The 20,270-nt window shown below is 39.2% G+C and overlaps 2 protein-coding genes across 5 annotated transcripts; both read left to right on the top strand.

Annotated features, from left to right (window-relative positions):
• Positions 1–8,516: 8,516 nt before the first annotated feature.
• Positions 8,517–11,903, top strand: LOC144709615 (Intron maturase, type II family protein). Of its 3 annotated transcripts, XM_078583191.1 has the most exons (3): positions 8,517–8,583; positions 8,660–8,878; positions 9,585–11,903. In XM_078583191.1, exons 2-3 carry the CDS (start codon positions 8,770–8,772, stop codon positions 11,852–11,854), a joined length of 2,379 nt encoding a protein of 792 aa, XP_078439317.1. In that variant the 5' UTR covers positions 8,517–8,583; positions 8,660–8,769; the 3' UTR covers positions 11,855–11,903. The 3 variants fall into 3 exon arrangements, with proteins under 3 accessions (XP_078439317.1, XP_078439318.1, XP_078439319.1); XM_078583192.1 differs by lacking the exon at positions 8,517–8,583 and having other exon boundaries at positions 8,618–8,841; XM_078583193.1 differs by lacking the exon at positions 8,517–8,583 and having other exon boundaries at positions 8,618–8,874.
• A 1,434-nt stretch (positions 11,904–13,337) lies between these two features.
• On the top strand, positions 13,338–17,611 carry LOC144709616 (uncharacterized). Of its 2 annotated transcripts, XM_078583195.1 has the most exons (5): positions 13,338–13,626; positions 13,738–13,837; positions 14,322–14,751; positions 16,774–17,135; positions 17,377–17,611. In XM_078583195.1, the coding sequence occupies exons 3-5, from the start codon at positions 14,383–14,385 to the stop codon at positions 17,483–17,485; spliced, it is 840 nt and encodes a 279-aa protein (XP_078439321.1). In that variant the 5' UTR covers positions 13,338–13,626; positions 13,738–13,837; positions 14,322–14,382; the 3' UTR covers positions 17,486–17,611. The 2 variants fall into 2 exon arrangements, with proteins under 2 accessions (XP_078439321.1, XP_078439322.1); XM_078583196.1 differs by lacking the exons at positions 13,338–13,626; positions 13,738–13,837 and adding an exon at positions 13,882–13,986.
• The last annotated feature ends 2,659 nt before the right edge of the window (positions 17,612–20,270 follow it).

Genomic DNA, 20,270 nt, shown 5'->3' with positions numbered 1-20,270 from the left:
GCACAGAAGACGTCGTCGAGAAAATTTGATGGCGTGCGCCACCATTAATATTATGTTGTCCTATCAAACTCATTATTGTCTTAATCTTTGTCATGATTATTGAAACATTAGCCAAGCTATTCATTTCTCTTTTCGTTTATCTTAATATAATGTCAGTTTATATGCCAATCAAACCTTGAGTAAACCTACTGAATCTTTAATTTTACTTTAATCCTGAAGACTTAAAATTTTCAAATTCACTATATATGTCTCATCTAAACTCAAACTTCTCACTTTCTATGTCCACTAAATAAATCTAATATCTCCATATAAATTATAATAAACTAAATATGTGTAACCTTTATCCAACATCACACTTTCATTAAATTAATCTATATCTATATCTCCATATATATATCCTTTTGTTGACACTACTCTGTCGTGTTTTGTGATGATATTAATCTAGTATCACAGGAAGGGATCATATGTTAAAACATCAAATCAATTTGAACCACATGAAAAGCCTGATGTAAAGGAATATAAACAGAAATTTTTGTTTTATGGTAGAAGTCAAATTATGGTGACCACCAGCCCAATCTCCACCATATAAAAGGAAATCAAATTCTATATGAAATTACAAACCAAATTTCACATTCTACATCAGACTATGAACCATTCTGGGTTTGTTATATTGAATTTCACCTTTTCATAAATACTTCTATTTTAAAAAAATAAAAAAATAAAAAAATATGGGAGATCTAAATTAATGGTAAATTTAAACCTTGATTTATTATTTGGCTAATCTGCAGATGACATGAAACCCGGATGATCATTTATCTCTGAACTTTGGTAGTATTATTTGAGCTCATGATCCTCTATGGTCAATATATTATTTAATCATTTTCATCAAAAAATTCACTTTGTTAAATCCCATTTCAGCTGTATGGTCACATCTTAATTTTGTTTTTGTGAATGAGAATATTCTAATGTTGATTGTACGTGACAATATCCCAAATATTTTTTAAGGTTCAATTTAAAACATTTATTAAAACCTAACATACTTTTTTATGATCATTATTCAATAAGGTAAATAAAATCATATAATATGAATTTTCAAAAATAGAATTATATAAAAATACTATAAAATACTTTTTTACAGCATGCCACAAAATATATAAATGATAAATCATTTTAGCTAGATGAATTCACTCATTTTATCATAATCAACGTTTTTAGTTTATATAAATTCAATCAGTCTAAATTTATAAATATTAATGATACAGGCTAATATTTTTATTAAAATTTAGATATAAGATTAAGTTCCTTGTAAACTATGTTTCTAAAAAATTATACAATGTTCTAAATCAATACATTTTCTGTTAATGATATTCCACAATGGTATAGACCTTCGTATTACAATTACCATTGTTAAAAAACAATTGTACTGTATGGACCAATTATTTACTATGCAATTTAGGACTTTTGGAAAAAAAGGGTAAGTTGAATAATAATAAAATACTGAATTTTTCCTTGTATAAAAACTCCTCCAATAAAATTTCAAGCTATTGACAGGAGGATGCAAGCAGGATGTGAGGGCTGCATCCCTCAGATTGTTTCATTGGATGGAAAATTATCACATTACATGCCCGAACTAAGTTGTGTTTTCTTTTTTATACCTATACACCAGTTTAATGAGAGTTCTTTTGTCATTAGAATATGGATTCCCCTCCCATAATGTATATATTTTAGATGGTTTTCATAACCGTACCATCTAATATTTATTATTATTTATGAAATTTAAAATATATTGAATGGTATTCTCTTAAAATTGTTTCTTTGATCTATGCCTTCATTTTATTGTGATTTATGAGTTGTAAATAGAATCATAAGTCTGTGCACCTTCCCTGAAATAATTTACATTACTTAGTTTATTTGGTTATTAATCGTGTTCTCCAAGCCTTGTTTCGTGGAACTTGCATAGTCAGCCATTACATATCTTGTGATACACAAAAAAACAAAGAGCACCTGATTATACACCGTATTTATTTCTAAACATTATCACATTATATATGAATAGGAATTTAACACCAATTTTATTTTCTTCTATGGGCATTAATTTTAAATTTTATTCAAGCTAACTTCATTACTCAACATCTTTTTCTACCTTTTAGAAAACCAGTCCTTTCATGAACTGGACGAAACCTACATTGGCATCTTTAAATAGAAGTTTGGATTATTACATCCCTACGATGAGATTAAAATGAGATAACATTCGAGTTATCTTAGAAAACCATCAATCATCTCTTTCCTCTAAAATGATTTTGACAGTAAATTTAATAAAATATGTAATAATCTAAATTTATCACAACTTAATAAAAGATTCTGAAGCAAAAAAAAATTAATTAAGTTTTATTTAGGTTTATTTTATAAGTTATTGAAAATAAAACTTCTTCCCAATTAAAGTGGAAAAATGTAATACATGAAAAATAGTCCCTCTGATAAGGATATTGCTTCCAATCTCCGCGACCCTATTAATTGTGTTTTGTATTCTAGTAAGGTTCATCGAGCATACTCTACAGATAACACACAAATTTGGGGTTATTTCTATAGAATTCCCATATTATTGTTCGTTCAAATCCATATTTTAATCAATTATGGGGAGTAATAAAACTACAGTTCTCAAATCCTTTTTCCCATAAAAGCATAGCAATAGCATAGCAAATTTCCCAAAATTGGAGTTCTCTAGGAACATTCAAGGTGAATAGTGATGTACTGTTTTCTTGGAATATTGAAGGTGAATATTGGAGTTCTCTAAATCTTCTTCGTTTTAACCCTTATTCTAATATTTCTGGGGAAAAATAAAACTATAATTCTCAAATCCTTTTTCAGAGAAATCCTGTGGCATAGTAAATGTACATGATTGTATGTTCGACCTTATTTATGTTTTATTAATATCATGTGAGAGGAACACCATCCCAATCTTTACTTTTTACTTTCTCATGTTTCCACCCGGGAGGGATATGGGGATGTAAAAATAGGATGATATCAACTTTTTCTGACCTAAGGAACCAAGGGATTGGTTAAGATATGGAAAGCACACACAATGATTGGTTGAGACATTCTAAATTCTTCCAAGAATAGCATGGGAGCCTCACCATACAAGATGTACCTAGAAGAGTTCTAAGGCTATTGAGCCAGGTTCCTCACACAGAGTTGTCTGTACCCTTAAGTATTCTCCTTTATGATTTGGTGTTTCATGGTAATTGGGACTATTTTCACAGAATTTAAAAATATAATCTAGTTCCAGAATTATGTGTCAGGCATATAGGTTCAGATTTTTCTCTGTGAATTTGACTCAGGATTCTGAGGAACGCTTTTAAAGCTACACTTTATTTACTAATTGAGTTTAATATAGGTTAAGGGAACAGGCGAATTACCACAGAATTTAACTGTAGTTCTTCCCATAATTTCTATGATCCTCCAATATTTTTTAACTTTTGGGTTAAATTTATGTGGGTAATTTAGAATCCACACTTATGAAACAAATAGTATAATGCATTTCAATTTCAAATTCTTTACTTAGATATAGTGTCTGCGCTTTGGGGCTTGTTATGATTTGATTATTCCTTCTTACTCATCTTTCCCCCTTTATCCTTTACATTGTTAATTACTATGATTTTTCATGTATCCATATGAATTTACAATGGGAGGGAATGTCGAGACGCGAGTGCTGCTCGATGCATGCTGGTAAATGGCAATAGCTACCAAAGAAAGAGAATTTTATTTGAATAGTTATATAAATGTATTTGAAATCAAGTATATGGATATAATGCAAGAAATGTCTAATTATGTGAAATGGATGGATTAGTATTAGCAATGAGACACATACTTACCAGGTTTTATCTATGACGGTTGTGATGCCCTGGAAATTACACATCCTGAAAATACGTACAATTATAATTATTATTTTTAATTAAGTATAATTAAACATGTACAATTATTATTGGACCAAATTATAATTTTAACCCTAAACTCTAAACCTAAAAAATTAACTCATTAAAAGTTAAATTTCATTACCAAATAAGGTAAAAAGTTATGATATTAAATATCAATAAACAATGGGTAAATAGCACAGTACATCCCAAACCATGTCAAAAATCTGCGAGTTAGCTTTTTTTTTGGCACAGTATATCCCAAACTCGCTAAGTCGACTGCGATATATCCCAATGATGACGTGGAATCCATCGTGGCTGCCAGGTGGATCTCTGGGTGCAGATTTTGAACTCGCGGAACCCACCTGGCAGCCACGTTGGATTCCACGTCATAAGGGGATATGTCGACCTGCCAAGGGTTTTCCGATAAGAGAGAGAGAGGTATTCTAGAGAGAGAGAAGAGAGAGAGAGGGGAGGGCTAGAGAGAGAGAAGAGAGAGAGAGGGGAGGGCTAGAGAGAGAAGGAGAGAGAGGTTCTAGAGAGATAAAGAGAGGTGTTCTAGAGAGAGAGGCGTTCTATAGAGACAGAAAGGGAAAGAGAGGCATTCTAGCGAGAGAGAAGGAGAGAGAGAGAGAGGCGTGCTAGAGAGAGAGAGAGGCATGGTAGAGAGAGAGAAGGAGAGAGAGAGAGGTGTGCTAGAGAGAGAGAAGGAGCGAGAGAGATTCTAGTGAGAGAAAGAGAGGTATTCTAGAGAGAGAAAAGGAGAGAGATATTCTAGAGAGAGAAAGAGAGGTGTTCTAGAGAGAGAAAAGGAGAGAGAGAGATTCTAGAGAGAGAAAGAGAGGTGTTCTAGAGAGAGAGGCATTCTATAGAGTGAGAAAGGGAGAGAGAGAGAGGCATTCTAGAGAGAGAGAGAGGCATGCTAGAGAGAGAGAAAATGAGAGAGAGGCGTGCTAGAGAGAGAGAGAAGGAGCGAGAGAGATTCTAGTGAGAAATAGAGGTGTTCTAGAGAGAGATAAGGAGAGAGAGAGATTCTAGAGAGAGGAAGACAGGTGTTCTAGAGAGAGAGGCATTCTATAGAGGGAGAAAGGGAGAGAGAGGTGCTTTCTCTCTCCCTTTCTCTCTCTATAGAACGCGCCTCTCTCTAGAACACCTCTCTTTTTCTCTCTAGAACCTTTCTCTCTCTAGAACCTCTCTCTATCCTTCTCTCTCTCTCTGGCCCGCCTCTCTCTCTCTCCTTCTCTTTCTCTAGAATACCTCTCTCTCTCTTATCGGAAAACCCTTGGCAGGTCGACATATCCCCTTATGACGTGGAATCCAGCGTGGCTGCCAGGTGGGTTCCGCCAAGTCAAAATCTGGCCGGAGATCCACCTGGCAGCCACGATGGATTCCCCATCATCATCGGGATATATCGCAGTCGACTTAGCGAGTTTGGGATATACCATGCCAAAAAAAAAGCTAAGGTTAACTCGCAGATTTGGACATGGTTTGGGATGTACCGTGCTATTTACCCATAAACAATAAATAATTTTTACTTGTGTTGTTAAAGTTTCTTATTTACACAAAAATATTAATAATTATTTATCATTTTTTGATCCAAAAAGACAAAGTATTGAAAAATTAATATTTAGTCTATTTCTATTTTAGAAATTTTATATATTTTTCAATAATGAAATATAATTTAATATAATTAAAATAGTGAATATTAATTCAAAATAATTGTTGGGTGTGAAAAAAATATTAACCATATTTAATCTAAATTATCCAAAAAAATTGGTCAACCATGGCATTTGTCATTTTGAGTGTCTCAAGAGAATGTTAAAATCAAAATCCTCAAAGATATTTATATTCCTAACCGACTGCTTAGATTGATATGGTCACGATATAAGTGAAAGTCCCTTAATAATAACAGCAACATATAAACCAATGGTTCCCGTTAATTTATTTCAGAATAGAATAAGCTTGTTTTATAATGCCGTAAAAGATATGAGATCATATGTCCACATGATACAACCCATATTTGTGAAATTTTTTTTATAAAATGAAAATTTTGTTATGCCATAAGTTTCAAATAAAATGGAAAATTTCAAATGAAATATGCGATGTTTTTAGCATGAGAGGATGTAAAAATTTGGAATTTTTAATTATTCTCCAAATGGATACTCTGAGGAGAGATGTGAGGTCATTTTTAAATTCAGAGTATATTTCTTTAATATGGATAAGATAAATAATAGTATCTTTGATAATATCCAATATCAGTTGAAATGATACGGGTATCAAAACCAAGCTTTTATTACCTAATACCTAAATGGACTTTTCAAATCTTTGTTAAGGTGTTGCAACCTTAGTAAACCACCAATAAATCATGGATACATGTCTGTGACATCACAAGAGATCATCTGATAAAGAATGAAACATTTGTGACTTAAATGAAGTAAGTTAGTACATAATGTGTTTGTGTTTATTAAGGTCGTTAAACTTATGAACCAAGATCAATGAGTCAAGCCTACAATTTTTGGACCTAATATTTCAACACATCAAATTAAACATGTCATGTATCAATGGAAAAAAATCAGATAAATTATAATTTAAATTACCATTTAAATTTTGTGCTCAATTCTCATATGTGGACTCATATAACAGTTTTAAAATAAAATAATTGTTCGATAATGAACAAAATTATGTCTGTTATTGGAAAAAATTGTGCAAAAATATTTTGGGGACATATTAAAGGTATTTTACATTTTATATATCCAAGTTTATAAGGCTTGGTTTTCTATTTTTAGGTATCTAATTTACATAATTAAATTAAGTTTTTTATCTGATGTCAACTCTTTTGTATTAATATGTAATCATTTACTTTAAAATAAAAATATGATAATTGGAAAATACACTCTATATTGATGACTGGAAGGGTAATGTGGTCATAAAATGCCTAACAAACAAGTGGATCAGTGATCAGGATTTAACACCCTAGATGCAACTGGAAATATGATGAAGAGGTCCCTTGTATTAGATCATTTGTATGATTTTTTTCTGAAGTTAAATTTAGTGTGATAATGAAATTAAATTTAAATTTTAAATATTACTATCCTTTAAAATGTTTCTCAAGGTTCATTTACTTTCATTTTAAAAAATTAAATGGGAGAACTTGAATTTTAGCTTCAGTTTTCCTACTTATTTTCTACACAGAAATTTATATTATTAAATTTTGTAGTTCTTCCATGGACTGCCCTTAAGTGACGACATTGGGTTCTTATATTACGTGTTGTTATCTTTGTTGTCTGCTCCAAGGTAAAAGGATTAAGTAAACTTGTAGAATGCAGGACATTGTGAAATCGTCTATATATAGTAGCTATTTAGACATAAATATTGCAACTCAAGAAAATTGTCATGGATATATCAAATAAATACAATATCACTAAATTCCCTGTATATGAACCATTTGTTGCTAGTTTTGAAACCCAAATTCAGCTTTATCTTTTCATCTTATTTGAAATAAAACTCAGTTTTTAAAAAAATATTGACACAGATAAATTCATTTATCTATCTTTAAGACTTCTCCAAAAATAAAGCAAATAGTCCCATATAGTGGATAGACTCGCCAAGTTCCTATTGAAATAGGACCTACACAAGGAAAACCACTTGCCATTGTGGTTATTAGCAGCATCCTGAAAATGTCTGGATCAAAATATGGCTTTCAAATTAAGTTAGAATTAGTAGATTCTTCAAGACGGAAGAAGGAAGAAGGAAGAGACTCATAAAATGGCAGAGGCAACTAGAGCTTTTGCACATTTTTGTTTTCGAAATTAGTTGATATTTATCCTTTATTTTTAATTTAGCTATCTTTTAGTTGCCACTTTCTCAGTCTTCGCCGGTCAATAAAGTTTGATTGCTTCACATGGAGAAAAAGTATTTGAATTAAAATTTTTAATGGTAATGAAAATTTATACATCCAAAAATATAAACAAACATTGCGACATTGTAAGTTGATGTGATTTAATATCAAAGATATAAATTGGAGAAATTCAAATAATTCATGAACAGTCAACAGGATACAAAATATTTTCTCTGTGAATTATGCTAATCATCAAAATGAAATATTATGTGTAAGCTTATCTGTATTTAATAGTCAGACAAACATGAAAAATAACTAATATAATCCTATATTATGTTATTTCAACCCTTGTTAAAGATCAAGCAAGAAGCCAAATCAGGCTCCACAATTAAGATATGTTAATTCCTTGAAATTGTTTTCTTCACTCATAGTACAAATACAATGACATTTCAAAGAAAGTATATTACTTGGGCTTTGTTTGAAAAAGTTAATCCAGTTTCTCGGCCACTAAAAGATATTATCTCTGAAATAGTAAGACCAAAAATAGTCCAAATTAAATGCTTTAACAAATGCTAAAAACGACTAATTCATCCCATGGTCAAGTCCCATAACTCAGTTACATTAAAATGTCATTAAATAAAGAATACCCCAATCTTAGGTTAGAAATTGGTGGTGTATATATTATGTCATTTTTCTCCACTTTAGAGTCAATACAATAAAATAACACTGCCAGTATATCTACTGAGAGGTATATAATGTCAATTTCAAATATTGTCATGGAAAGAACTGTTTCTACTTTTATCGATCGATAAATCTCAGATGAAAATTCGCTAGGTTTTTTTTCTCATCTTCTACTGTTCTAATCTCGATGAATTATTTTTTTCTTCACTGATCGGTAACCTGTTTGCAGTATCGCTGTTCGCCAGGGATTTAGCTGATCTTGACGCGAGCCGATCGATGCTGGATGTCTCCGCGTAATGCTGTTCAGCATCGTGTTAGGGTTTGATTTTTTCCTGCAAGATGCTTCTGACCAGATGTTCATCCGTTAGCCGATGGCTGCAGAGGCAGGAAGTAGCATGTTTTGTTCAGGGAGTATGCATTTTCAGCCGTAGAATGATGTATTCCGTAGGTGCTAAACGTCGATCCTTGTGAATTTTTTTCATTCATGATCTGTAAGTCGGTCGTGAGTGGTGCTTTTTTCGTTATTTTGGATTGGATTGTGCAGGTGCTAGCGATATTGTTTTCCGTGACTTTTCTCTATTCAATGTCATCAGTTTTTCCCATCAATGCTAAATTCAAACAATTCATGCAGAAAGAGGGATAATTTTTTATCTTTGGTAGTAGATTTGTTCGATTTTTAGGGTTTAACGAATTTTCAATAGCCTGTACTCAACGAGATTAACTGCAGGATCTGCAAAGATTACCGTCCAGTTCATTCTTTCGAGACTTGAGTGAATAAGATCATTTTGTTAGAAACCTATGAATATCTTGTTCTCAAAAAAATTTCGGTTCATTGATTGAACCTTTGTCTAAGGTTAAGGTTTAACTTGTTTGATTCAAACCTGCGTGAAACGAGTTTAACTGCAAAATTGACGTGAATACCATCTATTTCATTCCTTCACCGCCACAATTGTATATTAGACTAATGAAGAAATGTATGAATCTATATGTTTTTTTTGTCTTCCATACCATATCCAAACACAGAATTCGTCAATAAACATATGTCAACCAGATTTAACTCAACCAGCAGAGTAAACTGAGACGCTTCCCAGTTATGATCTGGACATACGACGGGCCTGTTCAAGCTCATGTTCTTCTCTTTTTTCTTGGTGAAGGCAATGAAGAAGAGACGAACGTCGACGAGAAGAACACCCCCCCGATCTCTCTGGCGAGATCTTTGGCCTGTCTCCCAGAAGAAGACTCGGCGTCAGAGGACAAGAAGAGGAAGAAAGAACCGTTGACCAGGATCGAGATCAAGAGGTTGCTGGAGAAGAGAATAAAAAAAAGGGTAAAAAACCAGTTCTCAGATGGGAAATTCCACAGCCTGATGGACTCCGTCATCAGTCAATCCGACACCCTCCAAGATGCGTACGATATCATCAGAGCTGGCTCGAATGTCGACCTCGTGTCCTCGGCAGAGGTTCCCTGCTTCCGTTCCGTTGCCGGCGAGCTTGCCGATGACCGGTTCCGCGTCGCCGCCAACACCATCTCCGTTCCGTCCAAGCGCCGTGGTACCCCGCCACTAGTTCTCCCAAATTTGAAGCTGAGGACAGTTCAGGAGGCATTGAGAGTCTCACTGGAGACTGTCCACTGGCCGACCTTCTCCAAGCTCTCCCATGGTGGCCGCGGCGGCGGGAGAGGCCACACCTCCGCCCTGAATTTTGTCTCGGGCGAGATGGGCAAGTCAATTGACTGGTGGTTCACCCTTCCGATGGATTCTCCGGTCGATGATAACGTCATCTCCAAGCTGATCGCCGTTTTGCAGGAGAAGATCGAAGACCGAAGACTGAGTTCCTTTGTGTTGGAGATGTTCCAGGCTGGGGCGGTCAATCTCTGTTTCGGGAGGTTCCCGAAAGGCCAGGGTCTCCCGCAGGAGGGCGTCCTCTCCTCGGTCCTGATGAACATCTACCTCCATGAGCTGGACCAGGAGCTGGAACAGATCTTCATGAAGAAGGAATGCCAGGTCTCGTCTCCGGCGGCACGCCAGGTCAGCATTGCCAGTTGCGCATCGCCAAACAGCCTTCTGCAAAGCTTGCCCACTGACAACATGACAGCGGGCCGGTCCAGGCTCCGAGAGTGGATCCGTGGACGAGGCCGCCGGTTCAATGCGTGCCGGGTCATGGACGAGGTTTTGATCGCCGGAACCGGACCAATGGAGACTGGGTTTGAGGTCCGGGACGAGGTGGTGGGGTTTCTGCAGAGCTCCCTCTTCATTAATCCTCGGCACGAGGCGAAGGTGGTTGCTGTGGATCGCTGCCCTGACGGACTGCAGTTCCTCGGCATGGCAGTTCGAGTCAGAGAGGAGGAGCAGGGCCGAGCCGTGCACAAGCTCCGGGACAAGGTCCGATGGTTCTGCTCTGCGAAGAAGGATGCCTGGGAGGCTCTGATGGTCTGGATGGGGAAGAAGTGGCTCGCCCGAGGACTGCTGAAGGTCAAGGAGTCGGAGATCCCGCAGCTGAAGCGGAGCTCGCCGACCATGGACCGAATTTCCATGTTCAGGAAAGAGGGGATGGAGACGGATCACTGGTTCAAGGTCCTGCTGAAGGTCTGGATGCAAGACGTCGGCGGAGGCGAGGAGAGGAACGAGGCAGCAGTTCTGAGGCGGCTCGTGGCGGAGCCGGCCATGCCGAAGGATCTCCTGGAAGCTTACCGGGAGTTTATGTGGAGGTCAGACGAGTACTTTCAAGCAGAGGAGAAGAAGACTCTGGAGCTGCTGTCCCAGGCAGGCGGCGAGAGGAAGAAGAGAGTTGTGGTAGAGGCGCCAATGAGGTTCATTCGACGTCGGCTCGTCTGCTACCGCCTGATGGACTCCCTGGGGAAGCCGAGGTGCGTCCGTGAGCTCGTTCTGCAGGACGACGACTTAATTCTGCAGTGGTTTCGGGGCCTGGTGCACCGGTGGCGGGCCTGGTTTGCCGGCGCCGAGAATTTAGCAGAGATAGAGTCAGCCATTGCCGGACCAGTGCGAAGGTCCTGCGTCCGTACCCTCGCCGCGAAGCACAAGATCGCCGAGGCAGAGGTAGAGAGGAAGCTTGGCGACGAGCTCGCCACTACCTTTCTCTCCGGAGAAGACGAGGACGACGACGCGACAAGGGGAGGAGAGGCTATACTTGGCGGAATTTGCTTGCTCTCGCTGGCGGAGAAGGTGTCGCCGCCGCTGCCTCGGTGCATCATTGCCGGATGTCCGGCGAGGTCGTCGGAGATCTACGCTGTTCGCCAGAAGGAGTCGCAGAGCTTCCCCGGATGGAAGACTGGTTTTTCTCCCACCGTTTTCTCTGGACTCAAAGGGGCGAGGATCCCCCTCTGCAAATGCCACGTCAGTGACCTATACGCTGGACGGATTGGCCTCAGCTCTGTTGACTTTGACTTTGACTTTGACCAGTCCTAACTTTGACAGCTGTGAGATTTCACATGAAGGGTGCACCGATTTGAGGGTCCAGATTTAGCTGCAGGTGCCACGTCAGCGATGGTGGGCCCAATTTCACTGGATTTGAATGGAGTTGACTGCGTTACCGTTAACTTTAACTGTTCCAGACCCCGTGTCTAGAACTTTCTAGTCACAGATGAAGGGCCCACCGATCAGATGGTCAGCCAATGATCCCCTTCTGCAAATGCCATGTCAGCGACCTATACGCTGGACGGATCGGTCTCAGCACTGTTGACTTTGACTAGTCCTAACTTTGACAGCTGTGAGATTTCACGTGAAGAGTGCACCGATCTGAGGGTCCAGATTTATCTGCAGGTGCCGATGGTGGGCCGGATCTTCTCCCCCCAATTTCACCAAATTTTCATGGGGTTGACCGGCTTCTGTTGACTTTAACTTTGACTTTGACCGGTCCTAACTTTGACAGCTGTAAGATTTCACGTGAAGGGTGCACCGATCTGAGGGTCCAGACTTATCTGTAGGTGCCACGTCAGCGATGGTGGGCCGGATCTTCTCCCGCCAATTTCACCAGATTTGAACGGGGTTGACCGGGCTCTCGTTGACTTTGACCGTTCCAGACGCCGGATCTAGAACTTTCATGGCACGGGTAAAGAGCCCACCGATCGGACGGTCAGGTGATCGGGATCAGACATCGGACGGATGGGGATGGATTCGGGTCCACCGTTGACTAAATTTCGGGTTTTGGATGGACGGCGGAGATCGAAAGGGGAAAAGACAGCTGGAAGATGGTGGGAGGATGACTTGGAAAGGAAGAGCACGCTCTTAAAGCCGATCGCAGTTCTTTGACCTTAGAGAGAGAAAGCGGTTACGTGGGAAGAGAGAGGTTAAGCAAGTCTCATGCAGGGGAGCTTTCAACGTGAAAGCGATGAGGTATTTGTTGTAATCGACCGTATGAAAGATTTTTGAATGATCAATGTTCGCCGGAGGCCGATTCCGCAAGAAAAATCTGGTTTCATTCGGCGATAAGGTGAGTTTCCTCGACCGACTTCAGTTTCCTTGCCGGATTTGCCTCTGAAAACGATTTAGTTTCTGCGTTTGGATGATTCTTCGCTTTTTTCCGAGAAATTTTGCCTCCGTTTGTGTATTTTCATCTGGTTTCTTCTGATTTCGGCTCTCAGAGATGGGAGACTGCAGCGAGAACATCGATATGTTCTTCTTCTGCTTGTGACCGATTTTGTCCGTCTTTTGTCCGTTTTAGAGGAATATTCGAGGAAGTGACAGTTAGCGGAGTCGACAAAACGCCTGAGATTGGGAATCCCGGTCTACGATCTCTTTCCCTTCCTAGAGTCCTGAACTACTGGTATACTCTGTATAATTCACCAAAATTTCACCTACAATTTGTTCTTAGCCTTTCCATAACTCATCCGTTTCCATTGAATCGCTTTTCTGCGTTGTCCGACGGTCGTGGAACATATAATTTTCTTTCACTCTGTTTCGATCGCCACTATGCATCTCAACCTTTTCCATCATCCAGAAAAGTTCTAACCGTACGATCAATCATCTAGCTCATGTGCCCTCGGTGCTGAATTGCGTGGGTCCGGTAGCCGTGCTGGCTTAATTTATTCGCTGTCTTCTCATTTAATGTTTCTAGCCGCCGCCCGTATAAAGAATTAAATGCTCCCCTACCTTCTTCTACCTGCCTCTCCTTGTCCTCGATTTAACTGCTCCTGCTACATGAAATCTGCCGCAATCGCCGCTTCGAATTCTTCGCGCTGGTATGTGCTTCCGGTTTTTGGATCTCTCTTCATTGGTTTATGATGTAATTCGAATTTATGAAGGCCAGTCTTGGGTTGAACGTTCGTATTAACTCGCTTCTCTTATGCTAGTATGGCGACTGATCACTCCTGTTCGGTTCGTCTTCTGCTCCTACGGAGTCTGTGGGCACCACCCCCCGCGTCTTGCGGAGTCATAGAAGATTAAAAAAGGGTAAAACGATCCTTCATTTTCAGATCTTCTCACGATTTATTTCAATCTTTGGACCTCTTTTTCTGGCTGGAATGTGAGATCAGCCGATCTAGGGTTCTTTGATTCTCATTGTTCTTTTTGGTTCATCTCGCCTTTTGATTTCTATCCAGGTACCCGATGCCGGGCTAAGATTTTTGTTGAACTTGATGAAGAACATGTTTTTTTCTCAAAGATTCGGTTGTTCATTTACCCTATCCATAAAAGAAGTTGGGTTGAAGATTTGATCTCTGTAGTAGCTATATTTTTGTTGAACCGCAGAAGTTTTTGCCAGTTGAATCGAACAAATTTCCAGAAAATCATCTCCGGTGTTCCCTAATTCGCCCTCTTCACGATTTAATCTCTCTGGTGCCACTTCGTACGCCAGTTCAGTCAAACAAACATTCAAATGATGTTTTCTCCAGGATTTTATTCACTTCCTGACTTGAATTTTGGCGAATATTTCCAGAGAAAATACGAAGAGTAGCGAAAGAAGGTTGAATCTATCTAGGAAAATCTAGGGTTTTTTCATGAGCAAGGTGGCGGCAGACGCCGAGATGGTGGTAAGATACAAAGATCCCGCGTACGACGTTGTGAAGGACATTTGCGTCGACTGCGAAGGGTTGCGGCGAGATGGCGAGATTAAAAGATTGGCGAAGGGGGTCGATTTCAGTGATGAATTAAGCGAACTTGGGGTGGATTATTTGAAGGGCAGGAAGTCCACGCAAGAACAGGCGGACAGTTTGCAGAGTTCGCCTGGCGGTGGCAGAAAATTGTCTTTGGCTGATCTTCTGGCGGAAGATCGTGAGTTGGATGAATGCAGGCGCGTTCAAACTGAGATTGTCCCTGCGGGTCAGTCGTCGGATAGCAGGAAGAGCAGCGTCAACCCGGATTATGAGGTATCTTTTTTTGTCTCTTCTTTGTGGATTTATCGTAGAAATTGGGGGTTTTTACGGGATTACTATATTCAGTCAAATTGAGGGATCCCGTCTTTATTTGATTGTATCGATTAGGTTTTGGAGGCATTCTTTTTTCGTGTTATTTTTTATTAGATTCGTCGATTATTTTGTTTGTTTTTTCTGAGTGGAACCCTATTTGAATTATACAATCAGTTTGTGTTTTGAGGGGCTCTTATTTCTCTGCTTTTGGGTTTATTACACAAATTGCACCTTTCGTTGGGAATCTTTTGAAGGGAATCTTTTTTATTTTATCATATTTGTAAAGCTTTTTGAATTTCGAGGCCATCCTTTTTTTCTCATCGTTTGGGATACTAATTAAACATATTTGAACTCGAAAATATTCCTTTTTACTTGACCAAATAGATAAGGTTGTCGAATTTTGGGCCGCTCCTTTTTTCTCTGTTTTGGGGTAATTGAACAAATTGGGGTTTATATAATTCGATTTTCTAGTTATTATTTTTGAATCACCTGGAAGAATCTTTCTTTATTTCATCTCTTTGACTTCTTTTTTTCATATAGAGGAATCTTTCTTGTTTTATAATTCTCCAAATTTAAGCTTTTCTGAACAGATTCAGGAATCACTTCCTTGAATTCTTTGATGGGAGACTGTTTTTTATTTTATCAGATTATCAAGTATTTTGAAGCACTCCTTTGTCCCTGTTTTGGGATAATCAACTAGATTTGAGTTTTTATTATTTGATGTTTGAATGTTTTAATCCTATCCTCTGATGCCAATCTTTTGTTTGATATCATGACTTCACACGGGTTTTTCATACTTCGTGATAACTATCCAAATTTGAGCTTTTGTGAATATATTCATGAACCGTTTCGTAGAATGCTTTCAATGAAATGTGTTTGCCTAGTCTAGTCTCTGCATGTGTTTAGGGCCTTGATCAAAGGGTGCAGAGGCCCTCTAAGCCTTACGTGCATGTAACGATCATATCTATTTATCATGTCAGTGAGGTCACTGGTTTTGGGTAATGTATTTATCATTCTTTATAAAATGAAATATGTTACTTATTTCTATATATAAACTAGGGTTGTAGAGGTTTTCCTTTCTTCTTCATTGGGAAGCTTGAACAAAATTTTAAGCTTCAATATCTGGACTCATTAACTAGTTCTCCTTGATGGATTCAATTTTTTACTTAATCAGATTAATATGGCCGTAGAAGCAATCCTTTTTTCTTCTTTTGTATTAACCAAATTCGACCTTTCAACCTTTATTAATGATTATTTTCTTCAACAAAAGCATTTGATTAATGATTATGATTTGAAATTAGTTTCCCATTTCACCAAAAACAATCGATATTAATTAGCTTCATAGCTGTGTCTTCATAATAAGATTTCGAAACGAACCAAATTTGAGTCGACATAATTAGATTTATGAGTCATTTTATTTAAACTAATCATGATGTCAGGCTACATTTTATTCATAGACTAAGTAACTTTATGTGAGCTGTCATAACAATGTTTGCAAAATATTTCTTCAAATCATCTGAACTGTCTATAAATAAATATGAATTTTCAGGTATCCTTTTATTCTTCTTACAGAATAATCAACAATATATAGGGGTTTCATTTTGTGATGAACAAATTCTTTTAATGCACCCTCTCTTTGCAATCTGTTTTCCATTTTGTACAATCAATGAGGACGTAGCGGTGCCTCTTTCTTCTACTTCTGCACTATTTAACCCATTATATGCTTCCATTATTTATTTTGTTACTAATTATTTCTGAGAAATTTCATACTTGTCCTCTTAAATGATACTGTTCCGATTTAATTTAATCAGGATACTAAAGTCTTATTTTTTCTCATTTTACCATAGTTGAGCGGTTCTTATTACACTTGCTACTTTTCTCATTAAATCCGCTGAACGGTGTTTCGCTTCCCATTTCATCAAACAATAAACTACAGTTTTGCGCTCATAATTCCAATTATTATAAAGATTAACGACATGACAGGGTGTGTCAGCACAATCCAGCTCGACTGCCATCAACTCCACCAAGGACAGAGAAGAAGAGAGCAAGCCCATACCAGTCGCCTCTGCCACCTCGGCCGGGCCCATATCAGAGGAAGTCAGAGATCCCATATCGGAGAATTCGGAAACCTCTGAGAGAACTGGTGCGAGGACGGAGAGCCAGGGGACTTGCGAGATCGAGCTGTGCCCAGACGGGCTGGGCCCGGCAGCAGTGCATGGCCCGCCGGGCCCGTCCGTGCTCTCCGATCCTGTGACTTTGTACTCGGGACATCTGCAGTTCTCCGGCAGCGTCTCCCTCCGTTCCGAGAGCAGCGCCACCAGTGCCCGCTCCTTCGCCTTCCCAATGTGAGCCCACAAAACCCAATCTCTCTCTCTCTCTCTCTCAACCCAATTCCTCGACAGATGACGAACCAAACGCAACGGAATCCAATCATCTCTCATCCATCATCATTAACCAGTTCGAGTAGTCATTTTCTGTTATCTGTTCTGTAATCACTGGACGGAAGGCCCGTCGAGTCCTGTTCCTGCCGTCATCATCATCGTCGTCGTCGCCGTCATCATGTAGTTGATCCGAGCTGTGTTGCAGATTGCAATCGGAGTGGTGCGGCAGTCCGATCAATATGGCGAGGATTGATAGACGGCGGCTCAGGCGCCGTCGCAGTTGGCGTTCGGGCCTCCTTTGCTGTAGATTCTGAACCCATCCCTCTCCCTATCTATCTCACTCTATCTATCTATCCATCGATCCATCCATCTATATTTATATCTTCAATCTAACGTCTTTATCGAAATTGATATATCTCTATCTATATGTTTGCTCTCAATCTGGGTTCGGCCTCGGGGGCTTTGGCCTGCGGATTTCTGAGGCTTGGAAGCGGCTATTTTATTCACATACTTTGCCTTCGAGCACTTCTCTCTCTCTATCTCTCTTTGTTTTCTTATTTTTCTCTCTCTCTGTCTCTCTGTCTCTCTGTCTCTCTATCTATCTATCTATCTCTCCTCTCACCATGATTATCTCGTTCTCTATTTTTGTCAACCAGTCTCGCCTTTTCACTCGATCTATCAGTTTATATCTTTCTCTCTCATCATTTATTTATATATTTCTCTATCTAGCTCTATATCTCCATATTTATCTCTCTATTTCGCTCAATCTCTCCATATCCATCTTTCGTGCTCTATCTCGCTCTCTCCATATGATTTTCGCTCTCACCTATCTGACTTTATACGAGCTCAATCTCTCCATCTCTATCCTTCTCTCTTCTTATTTCTCTATCTCTCCAAATCTATTTATGACGACAGAGAGAGAAAGATGGAAAGAGATAGAGATGGAGAGAGAGAAGGATCTCCATACATTTGTATCTCTCTATATCACCCTCTTATCTTTTTTAATCAGGCTCTTTCTCTGTATAAATTTGTGGGTTAATATCACGGTACAGCCCAAACCAGGTTGAAAGTTTGCGATCTAACCTTAGTATATCCCAAACTCACTAAGTTATCTGCGATATATCTGGTGCTGACGTGGAGTCCAGTGTGGCTGCCAGGTGGATCGCCGGCCAGATTTTGACTTGGCGGAACCCATCTGGCAGCCACGCCGGATTCCACGTCATCACCGGGATATGTCGACCTGCCAAGGGTTTTCCGATAAGAGAGAGGGGCATTCTAGAGAGAGAGAGAAGCGGCCTAGAGAGAGGGAGAGAAGGAGAGAGGTTCTAGAGAGAGAAAGGCATTTTGTAGGGAGAGAGTGGCGCTCTAGAGAGACCCGACCTCTCTCTCTCTCTCTAGAAAGAGAGGTGTTCTAGAGAGAGAGAGGTGCTCTAGAGAGACCCGACCTCTCTCTCTCTCTAAAAGAGAGGTGTTCTAGAGAGAGAGGTGTTTTGCCGGACTTCAGTCGGGTCTCTCTCCCTTTCTCTCTCTATAAAATGCCTCTCTCTAGAACACCTCTCGAGAACCTCTCTCTCCTTCTCTCTCTCTAGGCCGCTTCTCTCTCTCTCTCTAGAATGCCCCTCTCACTTATCGGAAAACCCTTAGCAGGTCGACATATCCCGGTGATGACGTGGAATCCAGCGTGGCTGCCAGGTGGGTTCCGCCAGGTCAAAATCTGGCCGGAGATCCACCTGGCAGCCACGATGGACTCCACGTCATCACCAAATATATCGCAGACGATTTAGTGAGTTTGGGATGTACCGTTCCAAAAAGAAAGCTAAGGTTAGATCGCAGACTTTCGACCAGGTTTGGGCTGTACCGTGATATTAACCCTAAATCTATCTATAGCACTTATATCTTTTATCTCTCTATCGCGCTCTATTTTTTTCAATCTGGCTCTCTCTCTGCCTTCACATCTCTTTTTTCCCTGTCTCTTTCCATCTTTCTCTCTCTGCCTCTCTTTCCCTATCTATCTCTTGCTATCTTTCTCTCTTTTCTCTAGCTCTCTCTGACTCGTTCTATCTCTCTAGCTCTCTCTCTTTCTATCTTACTTTCTCCCTGTGTCTTTCCTATCTTTCTCCTTCTATCTTACTCTCTTTCCTTCTAGTCTGCGTTCTCTCTCTACCTATCTCTATCTCTTTTATCTTTCTCTCCGTACATCTCTCTCTCCCATCTCTTTTGTCTTTCTCTCTCTACCTCTATCTCTTTTTATCTCTCTCTCCATCTCTTTTATCTTTCTATCTCAACCTCTCTCTTTTTAATCTCTCTCTCTCCATCTCTTTATCTCTCTCTCCATCTCTTTTATCTTTCTCTCTCAACCTCTCTCTTTTTAATCTCACTCTCCATCTCTTTTATCTTTCTCTCTCAATAATCTCTCTCTCTCTCCATCTCTTTATCTCTCTCTCTACCTCTCTCTCTCCATCTCTTTATCTCTCTCACTCTCTACATCTCTCTTTTTAATCTCTCTCTCTCTCCATCTCTTTTATCTTTCTCTCTCAACCTCTCTCTTTTTAATCTCACTCTCCATCTCTTTTATCTTTCTCTCTCAACCTCTCTCTTTATAATATATCTCTCTCTCTCCATCTCTTTATCTCTCTCTCTCTCTACCTCTCTCTTTTTAATCTCTCTCTCCATCTCTTTTATCTTTCTCTCTCAACCTCTCTCTTTTAAATCTCTCTCTCTCCATCTCATTTATCTCTCTCTCTCTACCTCTCTTTTTAATCTCTCTCTCTTTCCATCTCTTTATCTCTCTCTCTCCATCTCTTTATCTCTCTCTCTCTCTACCTCTCTTTTTAATCTCTCTCTCTCTTTCCATCTCTTTATCTCTCTCTCTCCATCTCTTTTATCTTTCTCTCTCAACCTCTCTCTTTTAAATCTCTCTCTCTCTCCATCTCGTTTATCTTTCTCTCTCAACCTCTCTTTTAAATCTCTCTCTCGATCTCTTTATCTCTCTCTCTCTACCTCTCTCTTTTAAATCTCTCTCTCTCTCTCCATCTCTTTATCTCTCTCTCTCTACCTCTCTCTTTTTAATATCTTTCTCTCTATCTCTTTATCTTTCTC

The sequence above is a fragment of the Wolffia australiana genome, chromosome 11 (assembly GCF_029677425.1).
Source record: "Wolffia australiana isolate 7733 chromosome 11, ASM2967742v1".
In the NCBI taxonomy this organism is placed as follows: domain Eukaryota; kingdom Viridiplantae; phylum Streptophyta; class Magnoliopsida; order Alismatales; family Araceae; genus Wolffia; species Wolffia australiana.
This window is presented reverse-complemented; position numbering and strand designations above follow the sequence as displayed.